Source organism: Lontra canadensis, unplaced genomic scaffold (genome assembly GCF_010015895.1).
Source record: "Lontra canadensis isolate GAN:19392208 unplaced genomic scaffold, GSC_riverotter_1.0 scaffold6, whole genome shotgun sequence".
Lineage (NCBI taxonomy): Eukaryota > Metazoa > Chordata > Mammalia > Carnivora > Mustelidae > Lontra > Lontra canadensis.
In genome coordinates, this window is record NW_022631000.1 from 19,716,206 (window position 1) to 19,739,549 (window position 23,344).

At 37.1% G+C, this 23,344-nt stretch overlaps 1 protein-coding gene across 4 annotated transcripts in view; it reads right to left on the reverse strand.

Moving 5' to 3' along the window:
- Nucleotides 1–23,344, reverse strand: part of GPR156 (G protein-coupled receptor 156) — an 87,611-nt gene that overhangs the window by 52,930 nt on the left and 11,337 nt on the right. For 3 of the 4 annotated variants that reach the window (XM_032852325.1, XM_032852324.1, XM_032852322.1), the window contains exons 2-3: nucleotides 6,550–7,022; nucleotides 6,130–6,266 (exon numbers count right to left, since the gene is read on the reverse strand). In XM_032852325.1, coding sequence (XP_032708216.1) covers nucleotides 6,130–6,266; nucleotides 6,550–6,642 — 230 coding nt within the window. In that variant the 5' untranslated portion in view covers nucleotides 6,643–7,022. Of the gene's footprint in view, nucleotides 1–6,129; nucleotides 6,267–6,549; nucleotides 7,023–7,876; nucleotides 7,907–23,344 lie in introns of those variants that run through there. The other variant, XM_032852323.1, reaches the window with a different exon arrangement.

Sequence of the window (23,344 nt, forward strand, 5' to 3'; positions counted from 1 at the left end):
AGGAATTTAATTGTGGTTTGAATTTGCATTTCTCTAGGGGCACCTGAGTGGCTTGGTTGGTTAAGCATCTGCCTTTGGCTCAGGTCATGATCTCAGGGTCCTGGGATAGTGGCCCACTTTGGGGGGAGGCTCAGAGGAGAGCCTCTTTTTCCTTCTCCCTCTGCTGCTCCCCCAGCTTGTGTTCTCTCTCTGTGAAATAAAGAAACAAAATCTTTTTAAACAATGTCAGCTAGGATTGTGATGGTAATTGGGCTTAGTCTATAGATCAATTAAGAGAGAATTAACAATATTGAGTCTTCACCCCATGAGCACAGTATTTTTCCACTTATTTAGGATTTAATTTCTCTCAGCAGTTTTACGGTTTTCAGCATGTAAGTATTTCACAGTATTTGTTAGATTAGCAATGTTATATAGCTTTTAGTGTACAAATATTTCATATTGTTATAGTTATCCTGAAATATTTCATATTTTTGATGCTATTGTAAATGGCAATGCATTTAAGTTCACTTTTTCAGTTGTCTGTTTTTAGTATTTAGAAACACAGTTGAGTTTTGTACCTTAATCTCATTTACTTCAACCTTTCTAAACTCATTTATTAATTCTAGTAGTTCTTTAAAAAATAGATTCTATTGAATTTTCCACATACACAATCAGGTCACCAGAAGGTAAAGCCATTTTAATTCTTCCTTCCTAAACCAGTTTCTTCCATTCCTTTTTCTTTTCTTATTGCACTGGCTAAAATCTCCATTACTGAGTAAAACTGGTGAGAGTGGAGATCTTGTCTTGCTTCTGATCTTAATGGGAAAGCAATGAGTCTTTTACCATTAAAAACTGGGGTTGGCTATAGTTTTTTCTTTCTTTTCCACAGATGAACCTTGTTATGTTGAAGTAGTTCTCTTCTATTGCTAGTTTGTTGAGACTTTATCAGGAATGGATGTTGAATCTTGTCAAAATGCTTTTTCTCTGTCTAGAAAGATGATCATTATTTTAAGTTTGTAAATAGGGTGAATTATATGATTAATCTTCAGATGTTAATTCAACCTTTCATTTCTGGGATAAATCTCATTTTATCATGATGTATTATCCTTTTGGTATTTGGTTGGACTCAACTTATTAAATTCTTATTTAGAATTTTGGATCTATGTCATGAAGGGTATTAACTTAAAGGGTTTTTTTCCTTCTAATGTCTTCATTAGGTTTTGATACCAGGGTAATGCAGACCTCATAGAGTGATTTAGGGAATGCTCCATGATTTTCAGTGTTTCAGAAGACATTCTGTAAAACTGGTAACATTTCTTCAACAATAAAGGCACAGATTAACTGGGAGCCTCTAGCTCAGGATCTCACACAAGGATGCTGTCAAGGGGCCAGCCATTGCTGCAGTCCTCCAAGGCTCAACTGGGTTAAAATCTGCTTCCAACCTCATTGCTATTAGGCATTAGAAGATGTGTTTTCAAGTTCACTGACATGGCTGTTAGTAAGCCTTAGTCCTTGCTGGAGGCAGACTAGAAATCGGTTGCTTGCCATGTGGGCCTCCCCACAGGGCAGCTCACAACAAGAAGGTGGCCTCCCTTACTGTGAGCAAGTGAAAGAGTGAGAGAGATTTAAGGAAGGAAGCCAGTCTTTTTGTAACCTTATCCTAAAACTGATACCACATTAATAAGCAAGTCAGTAATTTTAGCCCATATTCGAAGACAGGAAATTTCCCGAGTGTGACTATCAAGAGGTTGGGATTAATGCAGAACATTTTAAAGACTGTCTGCTACAGTCGTTCTTTTTTTTTTTTTTTTTTTTTAAGATTTTATTTATTTATTTGACAGAGATCATAAGTAGGCAGAGAAACAGGCAGAGAGAGAGGGGGAAGCAGGCTCCCTGTTGAGCAGAGAGCCCCATGCCGGGCTTGACCCCAGGACCCTGGGATCATGACCTGAGCAGAAGGCAGAGACTTTAACCCACTGAGCCACCCAGGCACCCCTGCTATAGTTGTTCTTAACATTACCTTATTATCCTTCTAATATCTGTAGAATATTGGGTGATGTCACCTCTCTTCCCTTATTTAGGTAGTTATATATTCTACTTTTTTCCCTCCTGATCATTTGAAGTAGAGGTTGGTCAATTTTATTGAACTTAGCAAAGAACTTTGGTTTCATGGTTTGTTTCTGATTTTGTTTTTGTTGTTCTATTTCATCAATTTCCACTTTCATCTTTGTTATTTCTTTTCTTCTGCTTATTTTGGGACTCAATTTGCTCTTTTTTGTTTGTTTGTTTGTTTCATAAAGTAGATATTTCCCCTATTCTAATATGGAGCTTAGCGCTATCATTTCCCTAAAAGTATTGATTTAATGATATTTAACAAATTTTGATATATTTTCATTTTCATTCAGTTTAAAATACTTCTTGGTTTCTCTTTGATTTCTTCTTTGAGCATGAGTTATTTTAAAGTGTTCTATTTAGTTTCCAAATATTTCAAAACTTTCCAGAGTTCTTTCTGTTATGGATTTCTAATTTAATTCTATTGTAGTCGGGGAACATACTCTGTATGAATTGAACCCTTTTAAATTTAATGAGATTTTTTCTATGACCTAGAATATGATCTATCTTGGTAAATGTTCCATGTGTACTTGAAGAGAATGTGTATTCTGCTGATGTTGGGTGTAGGATTATATAAATGTCAATTAGGAGGGGCGCCTGGGTGGCTCAGTGAGTTAAAGCCTCTGCCTTCGGCTCAGGTCATGATCCCAGAGTCCTGGGATCGAGCCCCACATCAGGCTCTCTGCTCCGTGGGGAGCCTGCTTCCTCCTCTCTCTGCCTGCCTCTCTGCCTACTTGTGATCTTTGTCTGTCAAATAAATAAATAAATAAATCTTTAAAAAAAATGTCAATTAGGTCAAGTTGGTTGATAGTGCTGTTCAAGTCTTCTTTATCTTTACTGATTTTTTTTCATAGACTACATTTTTAAAACTTTATCAAAAATGTATCTGCATCTGAACCTGAACATCACTATAATATTTAATTTTATTAGAATATTTTTCTTCCTCTGGTGCTACACAGACACACACACACACACACACACAATCACAAATTTAGAGAGCAAAGAACTGAAATGAAATGATCTGTGATGCTGCACCTTTGAATAAATTTTATCATTTAAGAAAGCACTTTGAAACTAGGTTATTTTATCTTTCCTTAACTGAACTTGTAAGCTACTTAATTGCAAAATATGTTTCTATTCACGGTGCCTCTTATTATTTTATTTTTTATGTCAAGTCATGCTCCTACTGCAAGCAAAACAGGCAGCAAAATCTTTACTGGAATGAAAGATATATAGGTGTTTCTACTACAACACTCTTTATAAGTGTTCCTATTTTAACAGGATATATAAATGTTTTAAAAGGTTGCATTCTACAAAATTGTGTATAAAAATAATGGGTTATGGGAAAATGGTATGGGGCCAAAACAGCTGAAACATATTTAACTTTGTAACCAAAATACTAATAAAAATAATGATCATCCAATTAAAAACTAGCACTCAGCAAATGTCAATTACCACTATTTGTACTCAAGTCACAGTTGATTTTTGCAGCCTTAAATCTGCAAGATGTAGGTACTAGAGGACATTCACTTCCAGTAGATAACATTGTCATCCAAATTAAAAATCTGCTCTGGATCTGTGCTTCTTCAACAATTAACTGTTTTTAAACACATGGGCAATACCTTCCCTACTTCTCCATCTACTCCTAGGTAGCTTCACAGCATAGGAGGTACACCATTTCTTGAAGCCATTAAACCAGCTACTACTTGCATTGCAACGGTAGTGAAATATTCTTAGCTTAAGGCTTTCTTCTTTATTTGTAGGAAGGCTTGGCCCTGAATGCTTTAAACCATTGATGTGCTGGGGGAAAATTACATATGAACCAATGATATTATTTTCTTATTTGCCAGGTGGGTATTAATTTGCACTACAGAAACCTGTTGCAGCTGAAGAGACTGTACTCCATAGTTCCCTAACTTTGAAATGCATGATTTTCCCAGTCATTCTCTTGGCAGTAGTCACCATTGGGATGTAAATATCCTTCCTCCCAGGGTCACTGAAAATATATTTACTGAGCACCTATTATGTTCCAGAATTTGTTCTAAATGCTGAAGACAGTGGTGAGCATGACAGACGAAGTCCCTGTGCTCACAGACTGTATATTTTAATGGGGGATACAGACAATAGACAGGCAAATAAATAAATATGGTGATATCAGAGGGTTATAATTGCTATGAAGAAAATAAAACAGGGTGATAATATATGGAATGAAATACTGGGGTTGGGTGGTCATTCTGTAGATAGGCTACTCTGGATAGAATGATCAGAGAAGGCTTCTCCAAAGAGATGACTTTTGAACCAAGACCTATAAGATGAGAAGGAAACAGTCATGGGAAGATCTGGAGAAGACTATTAGGCAGTGGGAACATAAGGGGACTGTAAGTAAAAGGACTTGAGGTGGGAGCAGACTTAGTGAATTTGAGGAACAGAATGAAAAGTGGCTGGGCAGCATCAGAGGTATACTAAGGTTTGATTGCCATGAGTCACAACCATGCTGAGGTTAACAGAGCCATTCAAGTCACTGCTATTTAATAATTCCATGTCCTCCATGCCTCAAATGGCCAATGGTGCCCCAAAATGCTTGCTAGACAAATACAACTGATAGACCCTCATCTGAGTTCCAAACCCAGGCAATGGAGCACAGGTGATCATCTCAAAATATAAGGTTGGAGTGGGACCAGACAAGTTTCACCTCTCTGAGACAGTTGTTGGAATCTGATGTGGACTCCATCTAGAATTTAGCTGTGGGCAAAGAAGAGAGAGCTAGAGCAGGGCTTCTCAGGTGACAGGCTGGGACAGTAGGAACAGGATGATGGTAAAGAGTGTTGGTGTGGGAGAGATGGGGTGGGCCCTGAAGGAAGAATCCAATAGCAGTGAAGGCAGAATTCTGCAAGCCCCTTCAGAAAAAAGTCTTCACTTAGTTTCTTTTGCCAGCCCTGGAAGCCACGGATACCTACCCTGATGAGCCACTGACTGGCTTGCTCTTTTCTTTTCTTTCTTTCTTTCTCTCTCTCTCTCTCTCTCTTTCTCTCTCCCTCCCTTCCTCCATCCCTCCCTCCCTCCCTTCCTTTCCTTCCCCTTTCTTTTTTTTTCTTCCCTTCTCTCCTTCCTTCCTTCCTTCCCTCCTTTCCTTTAAAGATTTTATATGTGTATTTGAAAGAGAAAGTTCATGTATGAGATAGAATGAGCTGAGGGAAAGGCAGATGGAGAGGGAGAAGCAGACTCCCCACTGAGCAGGGAGCCTGATGTGATTCGATCCCAGGACTCTGGGATCATGACCTGAGCCAAAGGCAGATGCTTAACTGACTGAGCCCTTCAGGTACCTGAGCCAGTCACTTTTCTAACCAACCAGAAATTATCTAACAGGTCAGCAGGAAAGTAGGGCTTTACCATTTTCTTCAGAAACCTTAGCCCACCTAGTCTGGTTCCAAACTATATTGGCCATGGACTTTAATATTGCTTTGGATTATTTCTCTACATGCTCTATGTTTTTAAGACAAATACCTCATTTTCTATGATGAAAACAGAGAAAAAGGGAGGGAAAACCTAAGAGACTCTTAACTCTAGGAAACAAACTGAGGGTTGCTGGAGGGGAGGTGAATGGGGGGATGGGGTAAGAGGGTGATGGGCATTAAGGAGGGCACTTGTTGTGATGAGCACTGGGTGTTGTAGGCAACTGATGAGTCACTAAATTCGACCCTTAAAACTATTTAAAAATAAACAAACAAAACCCCCCAAATACCTCATTTTCTCAGAAGGATCATATCTCTCCTTTATGAGGAGAGACTCTTCATTCTCCTCTTTGGATATCCTTGTGGTAGTTACCACAATACTGGGCTAGATTGTTTTTCCTCAAGAGGAAACTGTACTGCAAGGCCAGGATGATTTCAGGGGAACTTCTCATATAGCTTAATGCCACAATAGGAGATAAGCTTTACTGATACCTCCTAACAGCTCATGATGTCAAAATAATACTAACACTGTGGGTTTCATGATTCAGGCTATAGGGGATGAGAAACTACTTATGGCGCTACTTACCTGTTATTCCTGCAGCGAATTGTGAAGCCAAGAAAGAAGACTATCAGAAGAAGTCCACAGCTGAGAAAGGTCCAAACAATACCCAAGAGGGCAGGAGATAATGAAGAAATGGTCTTACTGCTATAGTGGGAAGAAGTCTGAGAACAGAATAAAGAGAAACTGTTAGGAATGGAGGCACTTTTATAGCTCAAACACAAAACTCAAAAAAGCCCCATCATTCCCAAAGCTGGGGAATATGTGTCCTGCATGAGCATTTCCTCTCCCTCTTCCTCCTCACTTCCTCCTCCTCTCCCCCCAATTTCCTCCTTTTCCTCCTCCTACTCCTCACCCCTACCACTGCACCATCACCACTAACAACAGCAGCAACAACAACAAGGTGTATATCTGAGCAGCCCTGACAATTCATGGCTATCAACTCACAATTGTCCTGCAGAGATCATGAAGAGGACTCCGATCCAGCTCCTGGCCAGGAATACTGTCACACAATTCAGAACAGTTTATTTCAGGCTCCATGTCATCACGTGCCCCTTTTTGTATGTACTTATTCACAGTCTTGGTTACCTGCTGGTTGTTAGCCAGCAGATCTTAGATTAAAACACAAGAACAATTCAAATCTTTTCTTCAGAGGCACCATTTTGGAGCTGGTTCTTGGCTCAGAATCTGGGATGAACAACTGGTTCAGGTGGAAGTGAAGGGTTATTTCACCAGGATCCTTCATCAGACACCCTCCAGGCTCTCCGTGTGTCCCGCTGGCAGTGCATACCACAGGAGTCAAGAGCGGGCATCTTTGTAACCATTAGATCACACAAAGTGATGATTCTGGCTTGCCACCAGATGGCAGTCACTGCTCCAAGTACTCACACGGGTCCAGAAGGAAAGGAAGGCAATTAAACCTGTTAACAAACAAATTATGTGTTGTGTGTGTATATATTACACACACACACACACACACACACACACACACATATGCACGCACATTACATATATAAAAACGTATAGGACATAAATTATATATATTATATGTTAATATAGAATATAGAATATATAAAGGTTTATTACAGAGGTTTAAGAATATTATTTTATACATTTTAATTATACGTAGTTATATTTTTATTTTATATATGTACTTTATTACATATAACAATGGCTTAACATATATTTAAATAAATATATTTTTAAGCCTCTATAATAAAAATATTTTAAAAATAAAGACAAAGCTCATTTAACAATTTATAGATATAAAGTTTAACAGTCGCTTTTCAGATCCTTTTTTTGGCCCAGCCTATAAGACCTTTAGTTTAATCATGTGAGGCCCATCTTCCTTTCTTCTCCTCTGGGAAATCTCCTGTCCTTCCAAGATCTTTCCACGCAATTTATGGCTTAAGCCCTGTCTGATCCTGAGTGGCAGTGGCCTTGGGTGACCCATGCTGTCTGCATGAAATGCCTTTCAGTCACTGGAGTTCTTGTTTACTCAGGTAGAGGAACATCCCATGTCCAGGGAGCGGGGGTCTCAGAATGATACAGAAACCCTTTGACAAAAGGTTTTTGTTTGTTTTCAAATTTGTAGACTCCTAGAAGTGGGATTGCCTACTCAGGTAATAGGGAGAGAATCTGAGGAGCTCTAGGAATTCCTACAGTGTGAATGAGTGGTATTTCTCTTGGAAGATGCTTGCAATATGAATAGTGTGATCTAAAAAGAAGCTCAATTTACAGAACAAAAGTAGAAATGCAAAAAGGCTCAGATTACCCTCAACAGAAAAGGTAGACATGTTCCTAAGTCTTCAAAGTAATCTACCCCTTAAAAGACAAGACAGATTAGAAATTTTACCAATGGGAACTTTAAAGAGGGTGACACTTCTGTTTTGTGTTTCTGAAATAGCTTAGCACAGTTTTCTTGTATTGTGGAGGGAAATTGGAACAGGAAAAAATATCAATTATTATTATTTCAATAGCCACTGAACATAGAACTTGTGTTTAAGCCAGAACAATAGTGACAGGTGTTGAATGCCATCTTTGGATTCTGCATGCTTAGGCATGAACAATATAGCACCAGGTGTTGCCCATTCATTGGCCTCTCATATGTTCCTGAATTATTTACCAGGTTCATTACAATGAAATCCCAAGAGAACTAAAAGCCACTATCTTCCATCAAGACATTTAAATTCTTGTACAGACTGCCCAATTACTGAATGCAAAATTAAGAACTAAATATACAAATGTGGCTATTTGCATCCTACTTCAGTTGAAATTTTTTTGCTGCAAAAACAATTTTTTTTTCCTTTTCCTCTTTTTAAGCTTGGATCTCCCCTATTGTGTCCAATATTGTAAGCCCCAGGGAAGCTATTCTACATGAAGGACTGAAAGATTTATTTTTCCTATATTGCCCTTTTAATCATACTGACAAATAAATCTACTTATATTTGAAGCATTATTAAAACCATGCTAGTTTATCCTTACATTATACATATAGAAGTACACATCAGTGTGTGTGAGTGTGTGCGTGTGTGTGTGTAAAACCCCATTCATTCTTACTACAACAATATCATGTGAAGTAAACAACATCATTCCTCATTTTTAAATAAGAAAATTGAAGAGCAGGGTAGAGAACCTGGTTCCACATCTGCATAGGCAGCACTTGAACACAAGAATTTACATTCCAAGGTCAATATTCATCCACTGTCCACCCTACAGGGGGCAAACTCTAAGCTGGCCTCTCCAAAGAAGACACCAAATGGCCTCTTGGGGGTTCTTCAGTTCCCTAAGTTTAACTTATAGGAGTTCCCTGGAGTATGGCACATAATAGGGTCTCTATACCAGTAATTCTCAACCGAAGCAATTTTGTACCTCCAGAGGATATTTGGCAAAGTCTAGAGATATTATGGTTGTTGAAACTGAGATGGGTGCTACTGACATCTAGTAGGTAGAGGCCAGGGATGCTGCTAAGCATATCACAATTCATAGAATAGTCCAAACAACAAAGAATTATCCAGCTCCAAATGCGAATAATGCTAAAGTTGAGAAACCTTGGTCAACACTGTGGATCTGGGAAGTACTAACAATCTCAAGCTCACATTGTCTTTGGGAGATTCTGTGAATATGATGGGGTAGTACATATGAACATAAATTTCCTGGGGGATAAATTCCAATGGTTCCCTTGGACAGACTGAAATCACTGGCATGGAACTTTGAATTTTAAGCCCCCATTTGGTCCATGGATATCTAGTGCAGGAACTTACATACCATGATACTGCGTTCTGCCATGGAGCAGGCATTCAACTCCAAGATTAGCACATATTCAGAGATTCATACATGAGGAGCTGGTGAAACAGTGAATGACTTAGTCATTGAGAGGAAAGTTGAATGATTTCAAAAAGTGTTGATTGGGAAATTGAGTGGGGAGTAGTGTGTCAGATAGCATAATGTGAGGGATTTGACAACAAGATAGATACAGAATCCAAGGCACAAAGAGAAAGATCTGCTAGGCTCCCCAAGAGCAACCCTTGCCACACCCACCCACCCCCAATCTCCAGACGTAAACTATCTAGGCCACAGACATTAGGAGACCCAACACTCTACACACGGTGGGGCTTACAATTTATTTGACAGATTACAAAGTCCTGCTCAGTGATTAGGATCAGGAAAACAGGCAGTGTGTTAGCTACACTGTTGTCAAGTGTAGGATAGTCTATTACAACTTTGAATGGCACCATGTCTTTCCATAAAATCCCTCCCTTTTCTTCTATATATTATTTATGGCTATTGAAAAACTAGTCCTGCAACTACTGTCTGAAAAAGTTGTACAGTTGGTAGGACTTCTGCTTCATGAAGAATCAACTGCTATAAGAATTGCCTTCCTACTGTAAACTATTTGAAAACTAGACAATAGACGGGAAATTGTTCTTTTCAGACACTGGATAGCAGTTATAGAACTGTGGAAAACAAGTGAGGTGAATCTTACAATGATGGACATATATATAAAGAAATATAAAAAATATTCTTTCAGTGATGATAATTGACCTGAATTTATTGCTTGGAGGCAGTTTCCAGGCCACATCCCAGGAAGGAAACCCAAACATAATCTATGGCTTGCTGAGGGAAGGAGAATAGATTAGAGTTTGGGGAGGTCAAAGCAATTAGAATTTATAAGGTAGAGGAATGAAGAAGAGGAAGATACAAAGAAAGAGAGGGCTTTGGAAATCTGAAAGGTAGCTCCTTAGTCTTTTTCTGAGTACTGAACTAGGCATGAATGAGAAGAACCTACTTGAGATGGAAGACAACCACTAGGAAGTAACTGAACAATTCCTGGATCTCACACAGGGCTAGGAATGCTTTGTGTTCCTACCAGCCAGAATGGAGAAGCCTCACATTATATGACATTCAAAAGAATCTTCAGAAAGGTCATATCTTAGTAGTGGAAGTAAATACTAGAAGCTACTCTAGTCTAGGTACTACTGGACTCTAGTCTAGTCTTTTGGGAAGACCTGTCCTAATAATGCTTAAAAGAAAGCCCCCAAAGGATGAAATTCATCCACAAAAAACTGAACTGTTTTCCAGAACACAACCCAATGTCCTTTAAAGGAATACAAGATGCAGTACTCAAAAACATAAAACTCAAAACCTCCATCATCAAATAAAAAATTACCAGGCATGCAAAGAAGTAATAAGTATAACTTATAACCATACATTAAAAAAAAAAAAAAATCAATTGGGACACCTGGGTGGCTCAGTTGGTAAAGTGCCTGACTCTTGATTTCAGCTCAGGTCATGATCTCAGAGTTATGAGATTGAGCCCCGAAGTGGGCTCTTTGCTCAGTGGGGAGTCTGCTTGAGATTCTCCCACTGCTCTTCCTCCCCGTCCACTCTCTCTAAAATAAATATACACATATTTAAAAAAATAAAAGTCAATAAAAACAAATACAGAAATGATATAATCAGTACAGAGGGAACTTTAAACAACTATTATAAGTATGATCAAAGATATGAAACAGAACATGAACAAAATGAGGAGAGAAGTGAACAATATAAAAAAGACCCAAATAGAATTCTAGAGATAAAAATATAATCCTGAAATTAAAAATACAATAGATTAGATGCTACAAAGATAAAATAATGGTTAGAGACAAAGCATTAGAAATTATCCAAAATGAAGCACAGAGAGAAAAACAATTGATAAGAATGGACATAGCCTCAGTGACTTAATGGAACAATAGCAAGTGCTCTAATGTACACATAAATGGATCCCAAGGGATAAAAGTGGGGGAGGAGGAAATAGAAGAAAATATTTGAAAGAAATCATCAAAATTTTTTCACATTTGATAAAACGTATATACGTCCAGATCAAGAAGCTCAACCAAACCCAAGCAGAATAAATGTTAAAACACACATGCATACATTAATATACATTATAAGGAAATTACTGAAAATGTGCAATAAAGTCTTAGATGCAGCTAGATTATGTACAGACGAATAACAGTAAGACTCACAATAGATCTCTCATTCAAAATTATTTAAGCCATAAGAGAACTGAATGACACCTTAAAGTAATGAAGGAAAAATAAAGTCAACCCAGAATATAATACCCAGTGAAAATGTGTTTCAGTGAAAAGGTTAAAAAAAAAAAAAAGGTATTTTGAGATAAAGAAAATTTGAGAGATATGCACTACCAGAAATGTTAGAAGAAGTTCTTCAGGCAGAAGAAAAATGATATCAGATGCAAATCTGGATCTTTATAAAGGAATGAAGGGTGCTGGAAGTGGTAAATTTGTTGGTAAATGCAAAAAAGTGTTTTTGTTACTTTTTAAAGCAATGCTTATAAGCATGTACCTACTGCAAAAACAGACATATACAGAATTCTCCTGTACACCCATATCCTCTATATCCTCTCATTTTTCAAACACAACTGCCTTGGTTTTTATTCGCATTGCTAGCCGAGTTGGTGCCTGCATTACCAACAATAAAGCTGAATCAAAAAAGGCTTCCAGGGCCATGAAGCTATGAGATGAATGTGAAAAGGAAGACTGCATATACATTTATGCAGAACTCCATGGTTACACATTCCTTTTCCCCCAGAATTCTGTTGCTAATAGTCATTCAGTTAAATTTTTTTTTTGAAACTAACAGTGTGACAGACACATTCTAGGCATCTAGAACCAGTGGAATACACTGGTGAACAAAAGAAAGATCCCTATCTTTACAGAATTCATATTACAACAGGGAGATACCAAACAATAACCAGTGTGCATAATAGCTAAATAAATTAAATAATATTTTGAAGGTGTTAAAGACAATGGAGAGAAAGGTAGATCAAGGCAAGAACATTTGGAAATGTCACGGGGGAATGAAGCAATTTTAAACGAGGTTGCTAGGTTTGGTCACGTAAATAAAAATATCAAAGTTTAATTCTGCAGTGAAAATTACAACAGCTCTCTACATTAATCTCTTTCCTGTTCTTGTAGGGAATATTCAGAACCATCTAACAATGATCAGATAAGCAAACAAAGTTTTGGGAGGATTTACTTCTTCCCTTTTCACCAGCAATTTCTAACACGTCGGGTAACCCTCATAGAGTATTTACAGTTCTCTGTTTAGGCCCAGTTCCACCATCTACGGAAACTTCTCATGCACATCCTCCACTGGACTTTCCCTCTTTGATCTAATTCCATTAGATGTTCATATTTCAGTGATTCCTGAGAGTTTTCCTTTGCTGTTCTTGTTTGCAGTTATATTTCAATTGCCTTTAAATTCATAGATATTTCTTAAACTCAGAAAAGTACAAGGAAGAAAATATCAAACACCGAATTTTTTTTAAAAAGGTTTTATTTACTTGAGAAAGAGAGGGAGAGGGAAAGGGAGAAGCAGACTCCCCACTGAGCAGGGAGCCCCATATGGGGCTTGATGTGGAGCTCAATCCCAAGACCCTGAGATGATGACTCAAGCTGAAGGCAGACATTCCACCTACTGAGCAACCCAGTCACCCCAAACACCCAGAATTAAGTACTAACACCTTGGCATATTCTTTCCAGACCACTCCTCCCACCTACCAGTACCTCAACTCTGAGAAAAATCAATCCATTGCTTTTATATAATAATTAGTTTTTAAAAATGAGGACCATCTTAATTTTTAAAAAAGAATGAGAAAATATCTATATACTGCTATGAATTCCAGGCCAGATTATCTTTTAAAAAGCAAGATGCAACACAACATACATAGTGTGCTACCTTTTGTATAATAAAAGACATGAAATCCAGATAGGTCATTGGATTATTTTCAAAAAGAAACAATAAGAGAATAAAATCATTACCAATAAGAGGAGGAAAAGAAAAAGGGGGAGGGGACAGGGAGGTAAAATAGATCTCTCAATGTTTATAGTTTTGACTCTGAAACAATGTAAATATTTTACTTAATTTAAAAGCAAAATTAAATCAGAAAGAAAATCAATATCTAAAAATTTAAAACAAATTAAAATAAATTAACTGTACTGAGTTGATAGTATAACTTAATCAAACTATATCAAGTTGATGGTATAACCACATAAAGGATTTAAGTAACTGTAATTTGATTATACTTACAAAGGACAAAAAATACCCACAAAGAAATCTTAAACTGCATTAAATGGGTAATATTCCTATTTTATATATATGGGTACTCACACATATACACATATACCCACATATAAGTATCTATCAGGTAAAGTAAATAAGTAATTATGATTATGTTACTAGGAACTAAGACTTTCAAAATGAGAAAAAAGAGATTTACATATAAAAATAAGTTAAATAAATACCTTTCTATCGTTAATTTAAATTAGAAATACCATGAAATGATGTGGATGGAACTAGTTTATTATGCTAAGTGAAATAACTCAGTCAGAGAAAGAAAAATATCATATGATTTCAACCATATGTGGAACTTAAGGAAGAAAACTGATGAACATACAGGAAGGAAGGGAAAAAATAAAATAAGATAAAAACAGAGAGGGAGGAGAAACTATAAGAGATTCTTAACTATAGGGAACAAACTGAGGGTTGCTGGAGGGAAGGTAGGTACGGGGACGGGGTAATTGGGTGATGGACATTAAGGAGGGCACTTGATTTAATGAGCACTGGGTGTTATATAAAACTTATGAATCACTAAATTCTACTCCTGAAACTAATAATACACTCTATGTTAATTAAATATAAATAAAATCTAAAAATAGTGAAAAAAGATATAAAGATTGTTAAAAAGCCAAAAAAAATTAGAAATATGATCTTAGAATTATTTTCCTCCTTTTAAAACAGTCATATTTTCTGATCTGTTAACTGAGTCTTGGGAGTAATTACAACCCAATAACAATAAACACTCTGAGTGCTCAGGTTATGGTCTCTAAATCACTCACTAAAAGGAATCAGGTTTCTTTAGTGAGATAGCCAATTTAAGTTATGGAGATGGAAATATACAAGACAAATCTGGGCTATCTTCTCATACTAGAAAATAAAAAATACCAGAGACTACAGAATCATGTTGAAAGGACACAGGAATCAATTGGCTTCCCCTAGCCAATGACAGGATAATTTGAGCACCAAAAAGAATTGCAACTGTAATGCCCTGAAACATATATGACACACATAGACACTCAAAAAATGCTTATTTAATGAATTAATTAATTTAGCATTGTAAGTATTAATAAGACATTGTTGATGGTGTAGTCTACAACATTGACTTAGTGATTCCTCCATAAGGATACATGGTATAAACTTTTCCTCTTGAATACTAGGAAAATTTAACTTTTTTTCTGGAACATTTTTATGTCATGCATAGTATGTTCCTCTTTCTCTTGAAGTGTGGAACCAAATGTGTGGCTCGGTTACAGCAACTGTGCGGTGTTAGGTATCTCTGGCTTATTTTATCACCCTCTATTTTCTCTTTGTCCTGATTTCCTTACCTCAAATTTTTCATCCCGCTACATTTTTTTAAAGATTTTATTTATTTATTTGACAGAGAGAGACAGCAAGAGAGGGAACACAGGCAGGGGGGAATGGGAGAGGGAGAGGCAGGCTTTCCAGCGAACAGGGAGTGGGATCCTGACCCCAAGCCAAAGGCAGACCCTTAACAACTGAGGCACCCAGGTGCCCTCCATTACATGTTTTGTTTTTTTTTTTAAGATTTTTATGTATTTATTTGACAGACAGAGATCACATGTAGGCAGAGAGGCAGGCAGAGAGAGAGGAAGGGAAGCAGGCTCCCTGCTGAGCAGAGAGTCCGATGTGGGCTCGATTCCAGGACCCTGGGATCATGACCTGAGCTGAAGGCAAAGGCTTTAACCCACTGAGCCACCAAGGTGCCCCCCACTACATGTTTTCAATTAAAAGAAGGGGAAGAGACAGCGTAATAGGGATGTTTCTACCCAATGTGAGCAAATAGATGTATTATTCAAAGTACCTCAGCCTCAGGTTACCTGCTAAAAGAGACAAGGCAGACAAAAACATCACAGATAGGAGTCCTTAATTTCTAGGAACAATCCTCAGGACCATGTAGATACTCCTGTAACTCAGTAGAAGCAGGAGGTTTCATTCATGGAGGGCTTGAACATCCCTCTCTGACTAGTGGGAACATCTCCTGCTTTTAGAACCCTGCGTTGATGTGTTTTTCTGACTCTTTCTATGCTCTCAGTATAAGCCAGCACCACAGAAACTGAGCATTACTGCCTTATAGAGAGATCCTAGAGACCCCTTACAGACAGATCCCAGAGACCTGTTAATATTCCAACACTACTGCCAAGGAGTGGAGCTGGGAATTAAACCAAAAACCAAAAAACAACGTGCTAAAGCCCTTCTCAGAGTTGCATTGTTACCTAAAAGCACTTAGGTACTATTATGCAAATTACACATGCACAATTTCCATAAAAACCAGTCACAAATGTCAATTGGTACTCATTAATATGCAATAAAATTTTCATTTGAAAACTATTAAGAGCCAAGAATGACTTCCACTTGGCTGCCCTCCTTTAATGAGAACTGCTGTGAAGTGCTCTATGCTATTATTCATCAACAAAACAATAAGGTATCACAACAAATCAAGCTTCAGAAGGTAACAGAAGGACCTGAGAATGATCATTTGACATTTCAGAGGCTAGTTTTGGACAGCTCAAGTTTTATACTGCTACAGCTCAGACCTCTCCATTTGGCTACTCAGAACATCAGCAAACTGCACTCTTTAACCTACCTTGCAAACAGAGCCATGGTGATACTGAGCACTCCTTTAAAGAACATTTGTGAGGGTGCAACACAGCTGGAAAAAGGTAAACAAAACTTTGGTCCTGAGGTTCAGTCAGCTTGGGAGACTGAACGTTCTTTTTCTCAAAAGAAGTGGAGATCCAAGGCCTTTGGAATTACCGGGGCTCTTCTCTGAAAAGCCTCCTGGTCAGAATTTTTATGAGTGAACTTCCATGCTGTGTCTCTGAATTCCTTCAGTTAGACACTGATTTTCTCTAAATTGTTGTTCAGAGTTGCTGTGCAACCCAATATATTTGTGTGAGAGCCATTCTGGCTCGGTGAGGATGAAGAGATGGAAAACATAAGCCATCAAACTAGACTGTCCCTTCTGCAGTCACTTCCTTAACAAATTATCCTAATCTTGGCCTGGAAACTGAGGAAAGGAAGCTTTTCTAGGTATAGTTTAACACAGTGATTATCAAACTTCAGTTTACATCACAATCACCTAGAGAGAGCCTTAAAAAACAGATTGCTAGTCCCCACCTCCAGAGTTTCTGACTCAGTAGGTTCTAAGAATACGCATTTCTAGTAAATTTGCAGGCGATGCTGTAGCTACTGGTGTGGGGATCATACCATGAGAACTGTAGTCCCACTAAAGGAAAGGCTTTTTTCAAAGTTTAAACCACACAAACACTTGAAACAGCCTGTAATGCGATACTTCAAGCTGCAGTGAGGAAGCTCATGTACACATTTATAGATCAAGACATTTGACTTGTTCACTAGAAATTAATTTCAGAGAAGTACTATTAAGAAATTAGACACTTAGAATAGCACTCAATGTTTTCATTCTTTGAACCATGATTCTTAAGTATTTTTATGGACACGAGATACTGATGAAAGCTATAGACCCTCTCCTGAGAAACATACAAATATGTAATCTTTTATATGTAAAATCAAGGCCACCCATCACCCCTACCCCCCCAATAAACCTCAATCATCCCAAGTGCAGAGGCTCATTTCAAACTACAACTCAGCTGAACCCAAGGATAAAAGAAAGGTTTTGGTTGTTTTTATTTAAGTATAGTTGATACAAAGTTATGTAATTTGAGGCATACAACATAGTGATTCTACACCTATATATTCTATGCTCACCACAAGTGTGGCTACCATACAACATTATTACAATACTATTGACTATATATACTCTCTACGTAGTACCTTTCATTCCCATGATTTCCATAACTGGAAACCTGTAGCTCCTACTCTCCTTCACCCATTTTGCCTGTTTTCCTTCTTACCTACCACCCTTTAGCATCCCCTCAGGTGGTTCTCTGTTTATGGGTCTCTTTCTGCTTTTGTTGTTGTTGTTGGTATTTGTTCATTTGTTTTGCTTTTTAGATTCCACATATATGTGAAATCATATGGTATTTGTCTTTCTCTGACTTATTTCACTTAACATAATGCTCTCTAGCTCCCTCCATGTTATCACAAATAGCGAGAGAATGTTCCTTTTATGACTGAGTAATATTCCATTGTGTAAATATATACATATACATCTTTGTAATCCATTTATCTATCAATGGACATTTAGGTTGTTTCCATATCTTGGCTATTGTAAATAATTCTGCAATAAACACAGGGTGCATATATCTTTCTGAATGAGTGTTTTCATTTTCTTTGTTTAAGTACCTACTAGAGAAATTACTGGATCATATGGTATGCCTATTTTTAATTTTTTGAGGAAATCCTGTACTGTTTTCCACAGTAGTTTCACCAATTTATATTCTCACCAACAGGTTACAAGAGTTCCCTTTTCTCCATGTCTTCACCAATACATGTTATTTCTTGTCTTTTTGATACTAGACATTTTGACTGGTGTGAGGCCATATCTAATTGTAGTTTTGATTTGCACTTCTTTCATGATGAGTGATGCTGAGCACCTTTTCATGTGTCTGTTGTTTCTCTACCTGTCTTCTTTGGAAAAATGTCCAATAAAGTCCTCTGCCCATTTAAAAAAATTTTTTTTGGTGTTGAGAAAAATTTTTTAATTTTTTCCTTATATTATGCTCATGAATCAACTATTTCTTTGTGGCTACCCACAAATAAAGTGTGGTACACTAAGATAATGAAGTCTATGACAAACTCCTTCAGCAATTAAAATATTTTAATAATCATTTTTATTGTTTATTCTTTAATGATCTTTCTCATTAATTAGAATAGTATTTTTATTAGGATAATTGCTGACATAAATGAGTTAAATATCTATTATGTTACTATTTTTTTTATTTTTCTAGCTTGTTCTATGTTCCTTATATTGTACTTCTTTACTCTCATTTTCCCATCCATTAGCTTTTTTAAAAAACAGCTCTATTGAGGTACCAAGTCCATATAATAAACTGTCAATATTTAAAAATGTCAATTTGATAAATTTTGACATGTGTATATATCTGCAAAACCATTCTTGCATTCAAAATAATGAACAGGTAATAACAGTTCCAATTTTGTTCCTTAAAAAAAAAGTTGTATTGGCTATTCTAAATACTTCACATTTTCACATGAATTTTAGAATCAGGTTATCAATTTCTATAAGAAAAGCACCTGGGATTTTGATTAAGATTGCATTACATCTCTAGATGAATTCAGGGAATATCAACATCTAAACAATACTGAGCCATCTACCCCTTGTCTTAGCTCAACTGGTACAACAAAATACCATACACGGGTTGGCTTATAAACAACAGAAATTTGTTTCTCATGATCTTGGCAGAAGTCCAAGACAGATGGCTGACTTGTATCCTCACATGATGGAAAGAGAGTTACCTGGTTTTCTGTTCTCTTCTCATAAGGGCACTAATCCCATTTATATGGGCTTTATCCTCATGACCTAATTATCTCCCAAAGGCCCCATCTCTAAATACCATCACATTGAGGACTAGATTTCAACAAATGAATTTCAGGGGGACACAAAGATTTAATTCATACCATCCATGAACAAGGTCTCTCTCTCCATTTATTTAGGTCCTCTTTCTCTCAGAAAGGTTTTGTAGCTTTCAGTGTGTAGTTCTTACATAAGTTTTATCAGATATATCCCTAAGTATTTCATATTTTTATGCTATTATGATTTTTTACTTTCAGTTGTGATTGCTTAACATTATATATCTCCACAATTGATGTTTGTATATTGATATTATGTTTTGCAACCATGCTAAACTTACTTAATAGTTCTAGTGGTTCTTTTATAGGTTCCATTGAATTTTCTATATAGACGATCAGGTCACATGCAAATAAAGGCATTTTAACTTTTTTTCTAAACTGGATGCTTTTCATTTATTATTATTTCTTTCTACCTTATTGTACTGGTTATGACCTCCAACACAATGTTGAGGAGTAGTCATCTTTGTCTTGTTCTTGATCTTAGGGAGAAAGTATTTGGTCTTTTATCACTAAATGTAATGTGAGATGCAGGTTTTCCATAGATTCCCTTTATGAGGTTAAGAAGTTTGTTTGTTTATTGAGATAGAAGTTTATTGAATACACTACAAGGGAGCAGAGGCAGGACAGTAACCGAGGCTGCCTGCCATGAGGCAGTGGGGGTGGGGGCTGTAGTAAAGAGGGAGACTGAAGAGGTATGGGAATACATGGACTCTTCCTGTGCCCAGTTTTAAGTATCCCATTGGTTAGCTAGGGCTTATGGATATTTTGAGGTGGGTTGCCTAATGAGCCCGTTTACATTCAGCCAGGAGGTCACTGTGGGCCTTTTTACCTTACTCAGATTTCCACTGCTTAAACCTGTTGCCTAAAAGTGGCCTCTACATTCTCCCTCGACAGATCAACAACAACAAATCTTTGGCATTTGGGCGAAGGTCTCATCTTCAGCTGCTTCATGCTGGATGGGGGGGCACGCTATCCCTACTTTAACTTGTCAGTCCATCAGGGGTTCTGCGCAGTTATAGACCAGAGCATGGTATTATATTAACATACTTTCAGGAATGTGAGTGAAATTCCCTGGTGGCCAGGTCCATGGGACCCTCTGATAGTATGGGCTGTGATCCTTGTTGAATCATAATTTGTATATGGAATTGTTGGATTCACTAAGATGGGTAGGAATGTATTTTATCTGTAGATCAAGATGGTGGCTAGATCTGCAGGAACAAAGGAAAAAAGTGGGTGGGGGAAGGCTGAAAGAAGCAAGATGGCTGAGAGTCAGCCAGTGTCAGAAAAGGGTCCCAACTAAGTCCATAATGTGCGCGGATTCACCCTGGACAAAGCTTCCACTGGCAACTGCTGCACGCTTTGGGAACGGAAGACCTCAGGACATTTGAGTGGGAGATGAGAAGTAAGGGGTCCTTTGCCTTCACAGGCATGGGCAGTCTGACCTGTTGGCCACATGGGGAGCTGCCTTGGCTAGAGATCCTCAGTTGTCTAAGGAGTACTAGGGTTAGACCTCTGAAGGGCTGACAAGAAAAAGGAGAGGGAGGGAAGGTTTCTTTCAAAGGACAAGAGGGGAAATCCCTTACTCTTTCCGGCAAGGGCAGTCCCATTGGATCTCCCTAAGAGAGATCCAATGGGATCTCACTGAGGAGTAACCTCTGCTGGAGGTTTTCAGTTCCCCAAGGAGTACTAGTCAGTCTACCGAGGGAAAGTACCAAGAAATTCCCAGAGAATCCAAGGACAGTTCTAGGCTGACAAAGGGTTCCTGTATGGGCTCCATCAAATGTGGGGGGACCCAATGGGGTGGAGGCTGGTGGTGTGGGTGATGAAAGAATTCACCAAAGACAGAACAAAGAAGACAGAAGTTTACTGAAAGCACTGCAAAGGAGCAGCAGGCAGGACAGCAAAGGGGAGACTGCGAAGAAGTTCTCTTCCATTCCTAGTTTGCTGAGACTTTCTTTAATAGATGTGGGCTTTCACAATATTTCTTGAATAAACTTTGGTAATATGTCTTTCTCAAGGAATCTTTTTACCTTATCAATATTGATAGGATTATTGGGATAAAGTTTTTATAATATCTGTAGAATTTATAGTGGTATCACCTCTTTAATTCATAACATTAGTAAATTGTGCTTGCTTTCTTTTTATCCTATCAATCTGGCTAAAGGCTTATTGAGTTTATTGATAGTCACAATTAATCAGAATTTGCTTTCATTGATCTCTACTGTTGTTTTGTTATCTATTGTATTGATTTCTGCTCTGATAGTTATTACTTTCTTGTGCTTACTTTGGGTCTCATTTGCTCTTTTTGTGTAGTTTCTTAGGATGGAAGCTGAAACATTAATTTGAGACTTTTTCTTCTTACAAACCTCAAGCACTATACATTTCACATAAGTACTGCTTTTGAAACATACTTCTCATTTTCCTTCAGTCCCAAAATAATTTCTAATTTCCCTTTTGATTTCTTCTTTGACTCATGAGCAATTTTGAAGTGTATTATTTAGTTTCCCAAATTTATTGATTTCTTAACTAATTCTATTGTGGTTAAGAATATACTTTATATTACTTGAATCCTTTTAAATGTACTGAGGATTGTTCTATGACCTAGAATATGGTCTATCTAAATGTTCCACTTGAAAGGAATTAATATTTTGCCGTTGATAGGTATAGTGCTCCATAAAGATCAATGAGGTCCAGATGATTCTGTTGGCTCCTTCTTCCATATCTTTAATTATTTTCTGTCTTCTTGTTATATCCATTACTGAGAAAAAGCCAACGAAATTTTGGACTACGGAGGTGCCTGGGTGGCTTAGTAGGATGAGAATCCAGATCATGATTTTGGCTCAGGTCATGATTTCAGGGTGGTAAGATGGAGCCCCAATTCCTGCTGAGTGTGGAGCCTGTCAGAGATTCTCTCTCTTCCTCTCCCTCTGCCCTCCCCCTGCTCTTGATCTAAATAAATGAAGAAATAAATAAAATCTTTCAAAAAAAATTCTAGACTTACAATTATGAATTTGCCAATTGCTCTTTGAAGTCATATCATTTCTACTTCATGTATTTTGAGGCTCTGTTGTTAGATGCATAAATGTTTATATTGTTATGTCTTCTTGACGACTTTATCATTCAATAAATGATTTTCTTTATTTATAGTAATATTCTTTGCTCTGCTATCTATATTTTGATTAGTGTGTTAGCATGGTAAATCTTTCCCATCCTTTAATCTATTTGTATCATAATATATGAAGTGTGTTTCTTGTACCTAGTATATTGCTGGCTTTATTTTTTAAAAAAAATCCTACAATTTTTTAAAATCTTCAACATTAGTTGAGGTGTTGAGAGCACTTACATCTAAAGTAGTTACTGATATATTTAAGTTTAAATGTATTATGTTGCTATTGTTTTTATTTATCTCATCTCTTCCTTGTTCCTTTTTTTTTCCTGACTTCTCATAGGGAAATGGTTTCCATTTTATCTCTTTGTTGGCTTATTAACTATGCTTCTTTATTTTTTGATTGTTCTTGTGTTTACAGATATGTCTTAATTTGTCATAGTCTATCTTCAGATGATACCATATCACTTCACATGTAGTATAACAATATACTTCCATATCTCCATTCTTAACCTTTGTGCTCATTGTCGTACATTTCCTTTTACATATGCTATAAACCCCATAGTTTTTTATTTTTCTTTAAGCTGTCAATTATATTTTAAAGGAGGTTTAATTCATAAGACAAATCATTATGTAGTTACATCTGTGTGGTTTTTTTTAATAGATCCATATTTCCCAATACCATTTCCTTCTTCTGGATGAACTTCCTTTATCATTTCTTGTAGTGCACATTTGTGAGGGAGGGATGAATTCTTTCAGCTTTTATATATGTGAAAAAGTCTTTATTTTGCCTTTGTTTTGAAAGGTACTTTCACTGGGCATAGAATTCTATGTTGAAAGGTTTGAGTTTTTTCCCAGTACTTTAAAGATGTTGTTCTACTGATTTTTTTGTTTACATTATTTCTGAGGAGAAATCACTGCTGTCCTTATCTTGGTTGAAAATGTTTTACTCGTTATCTCTTCAAATATTTTTCTGTGACT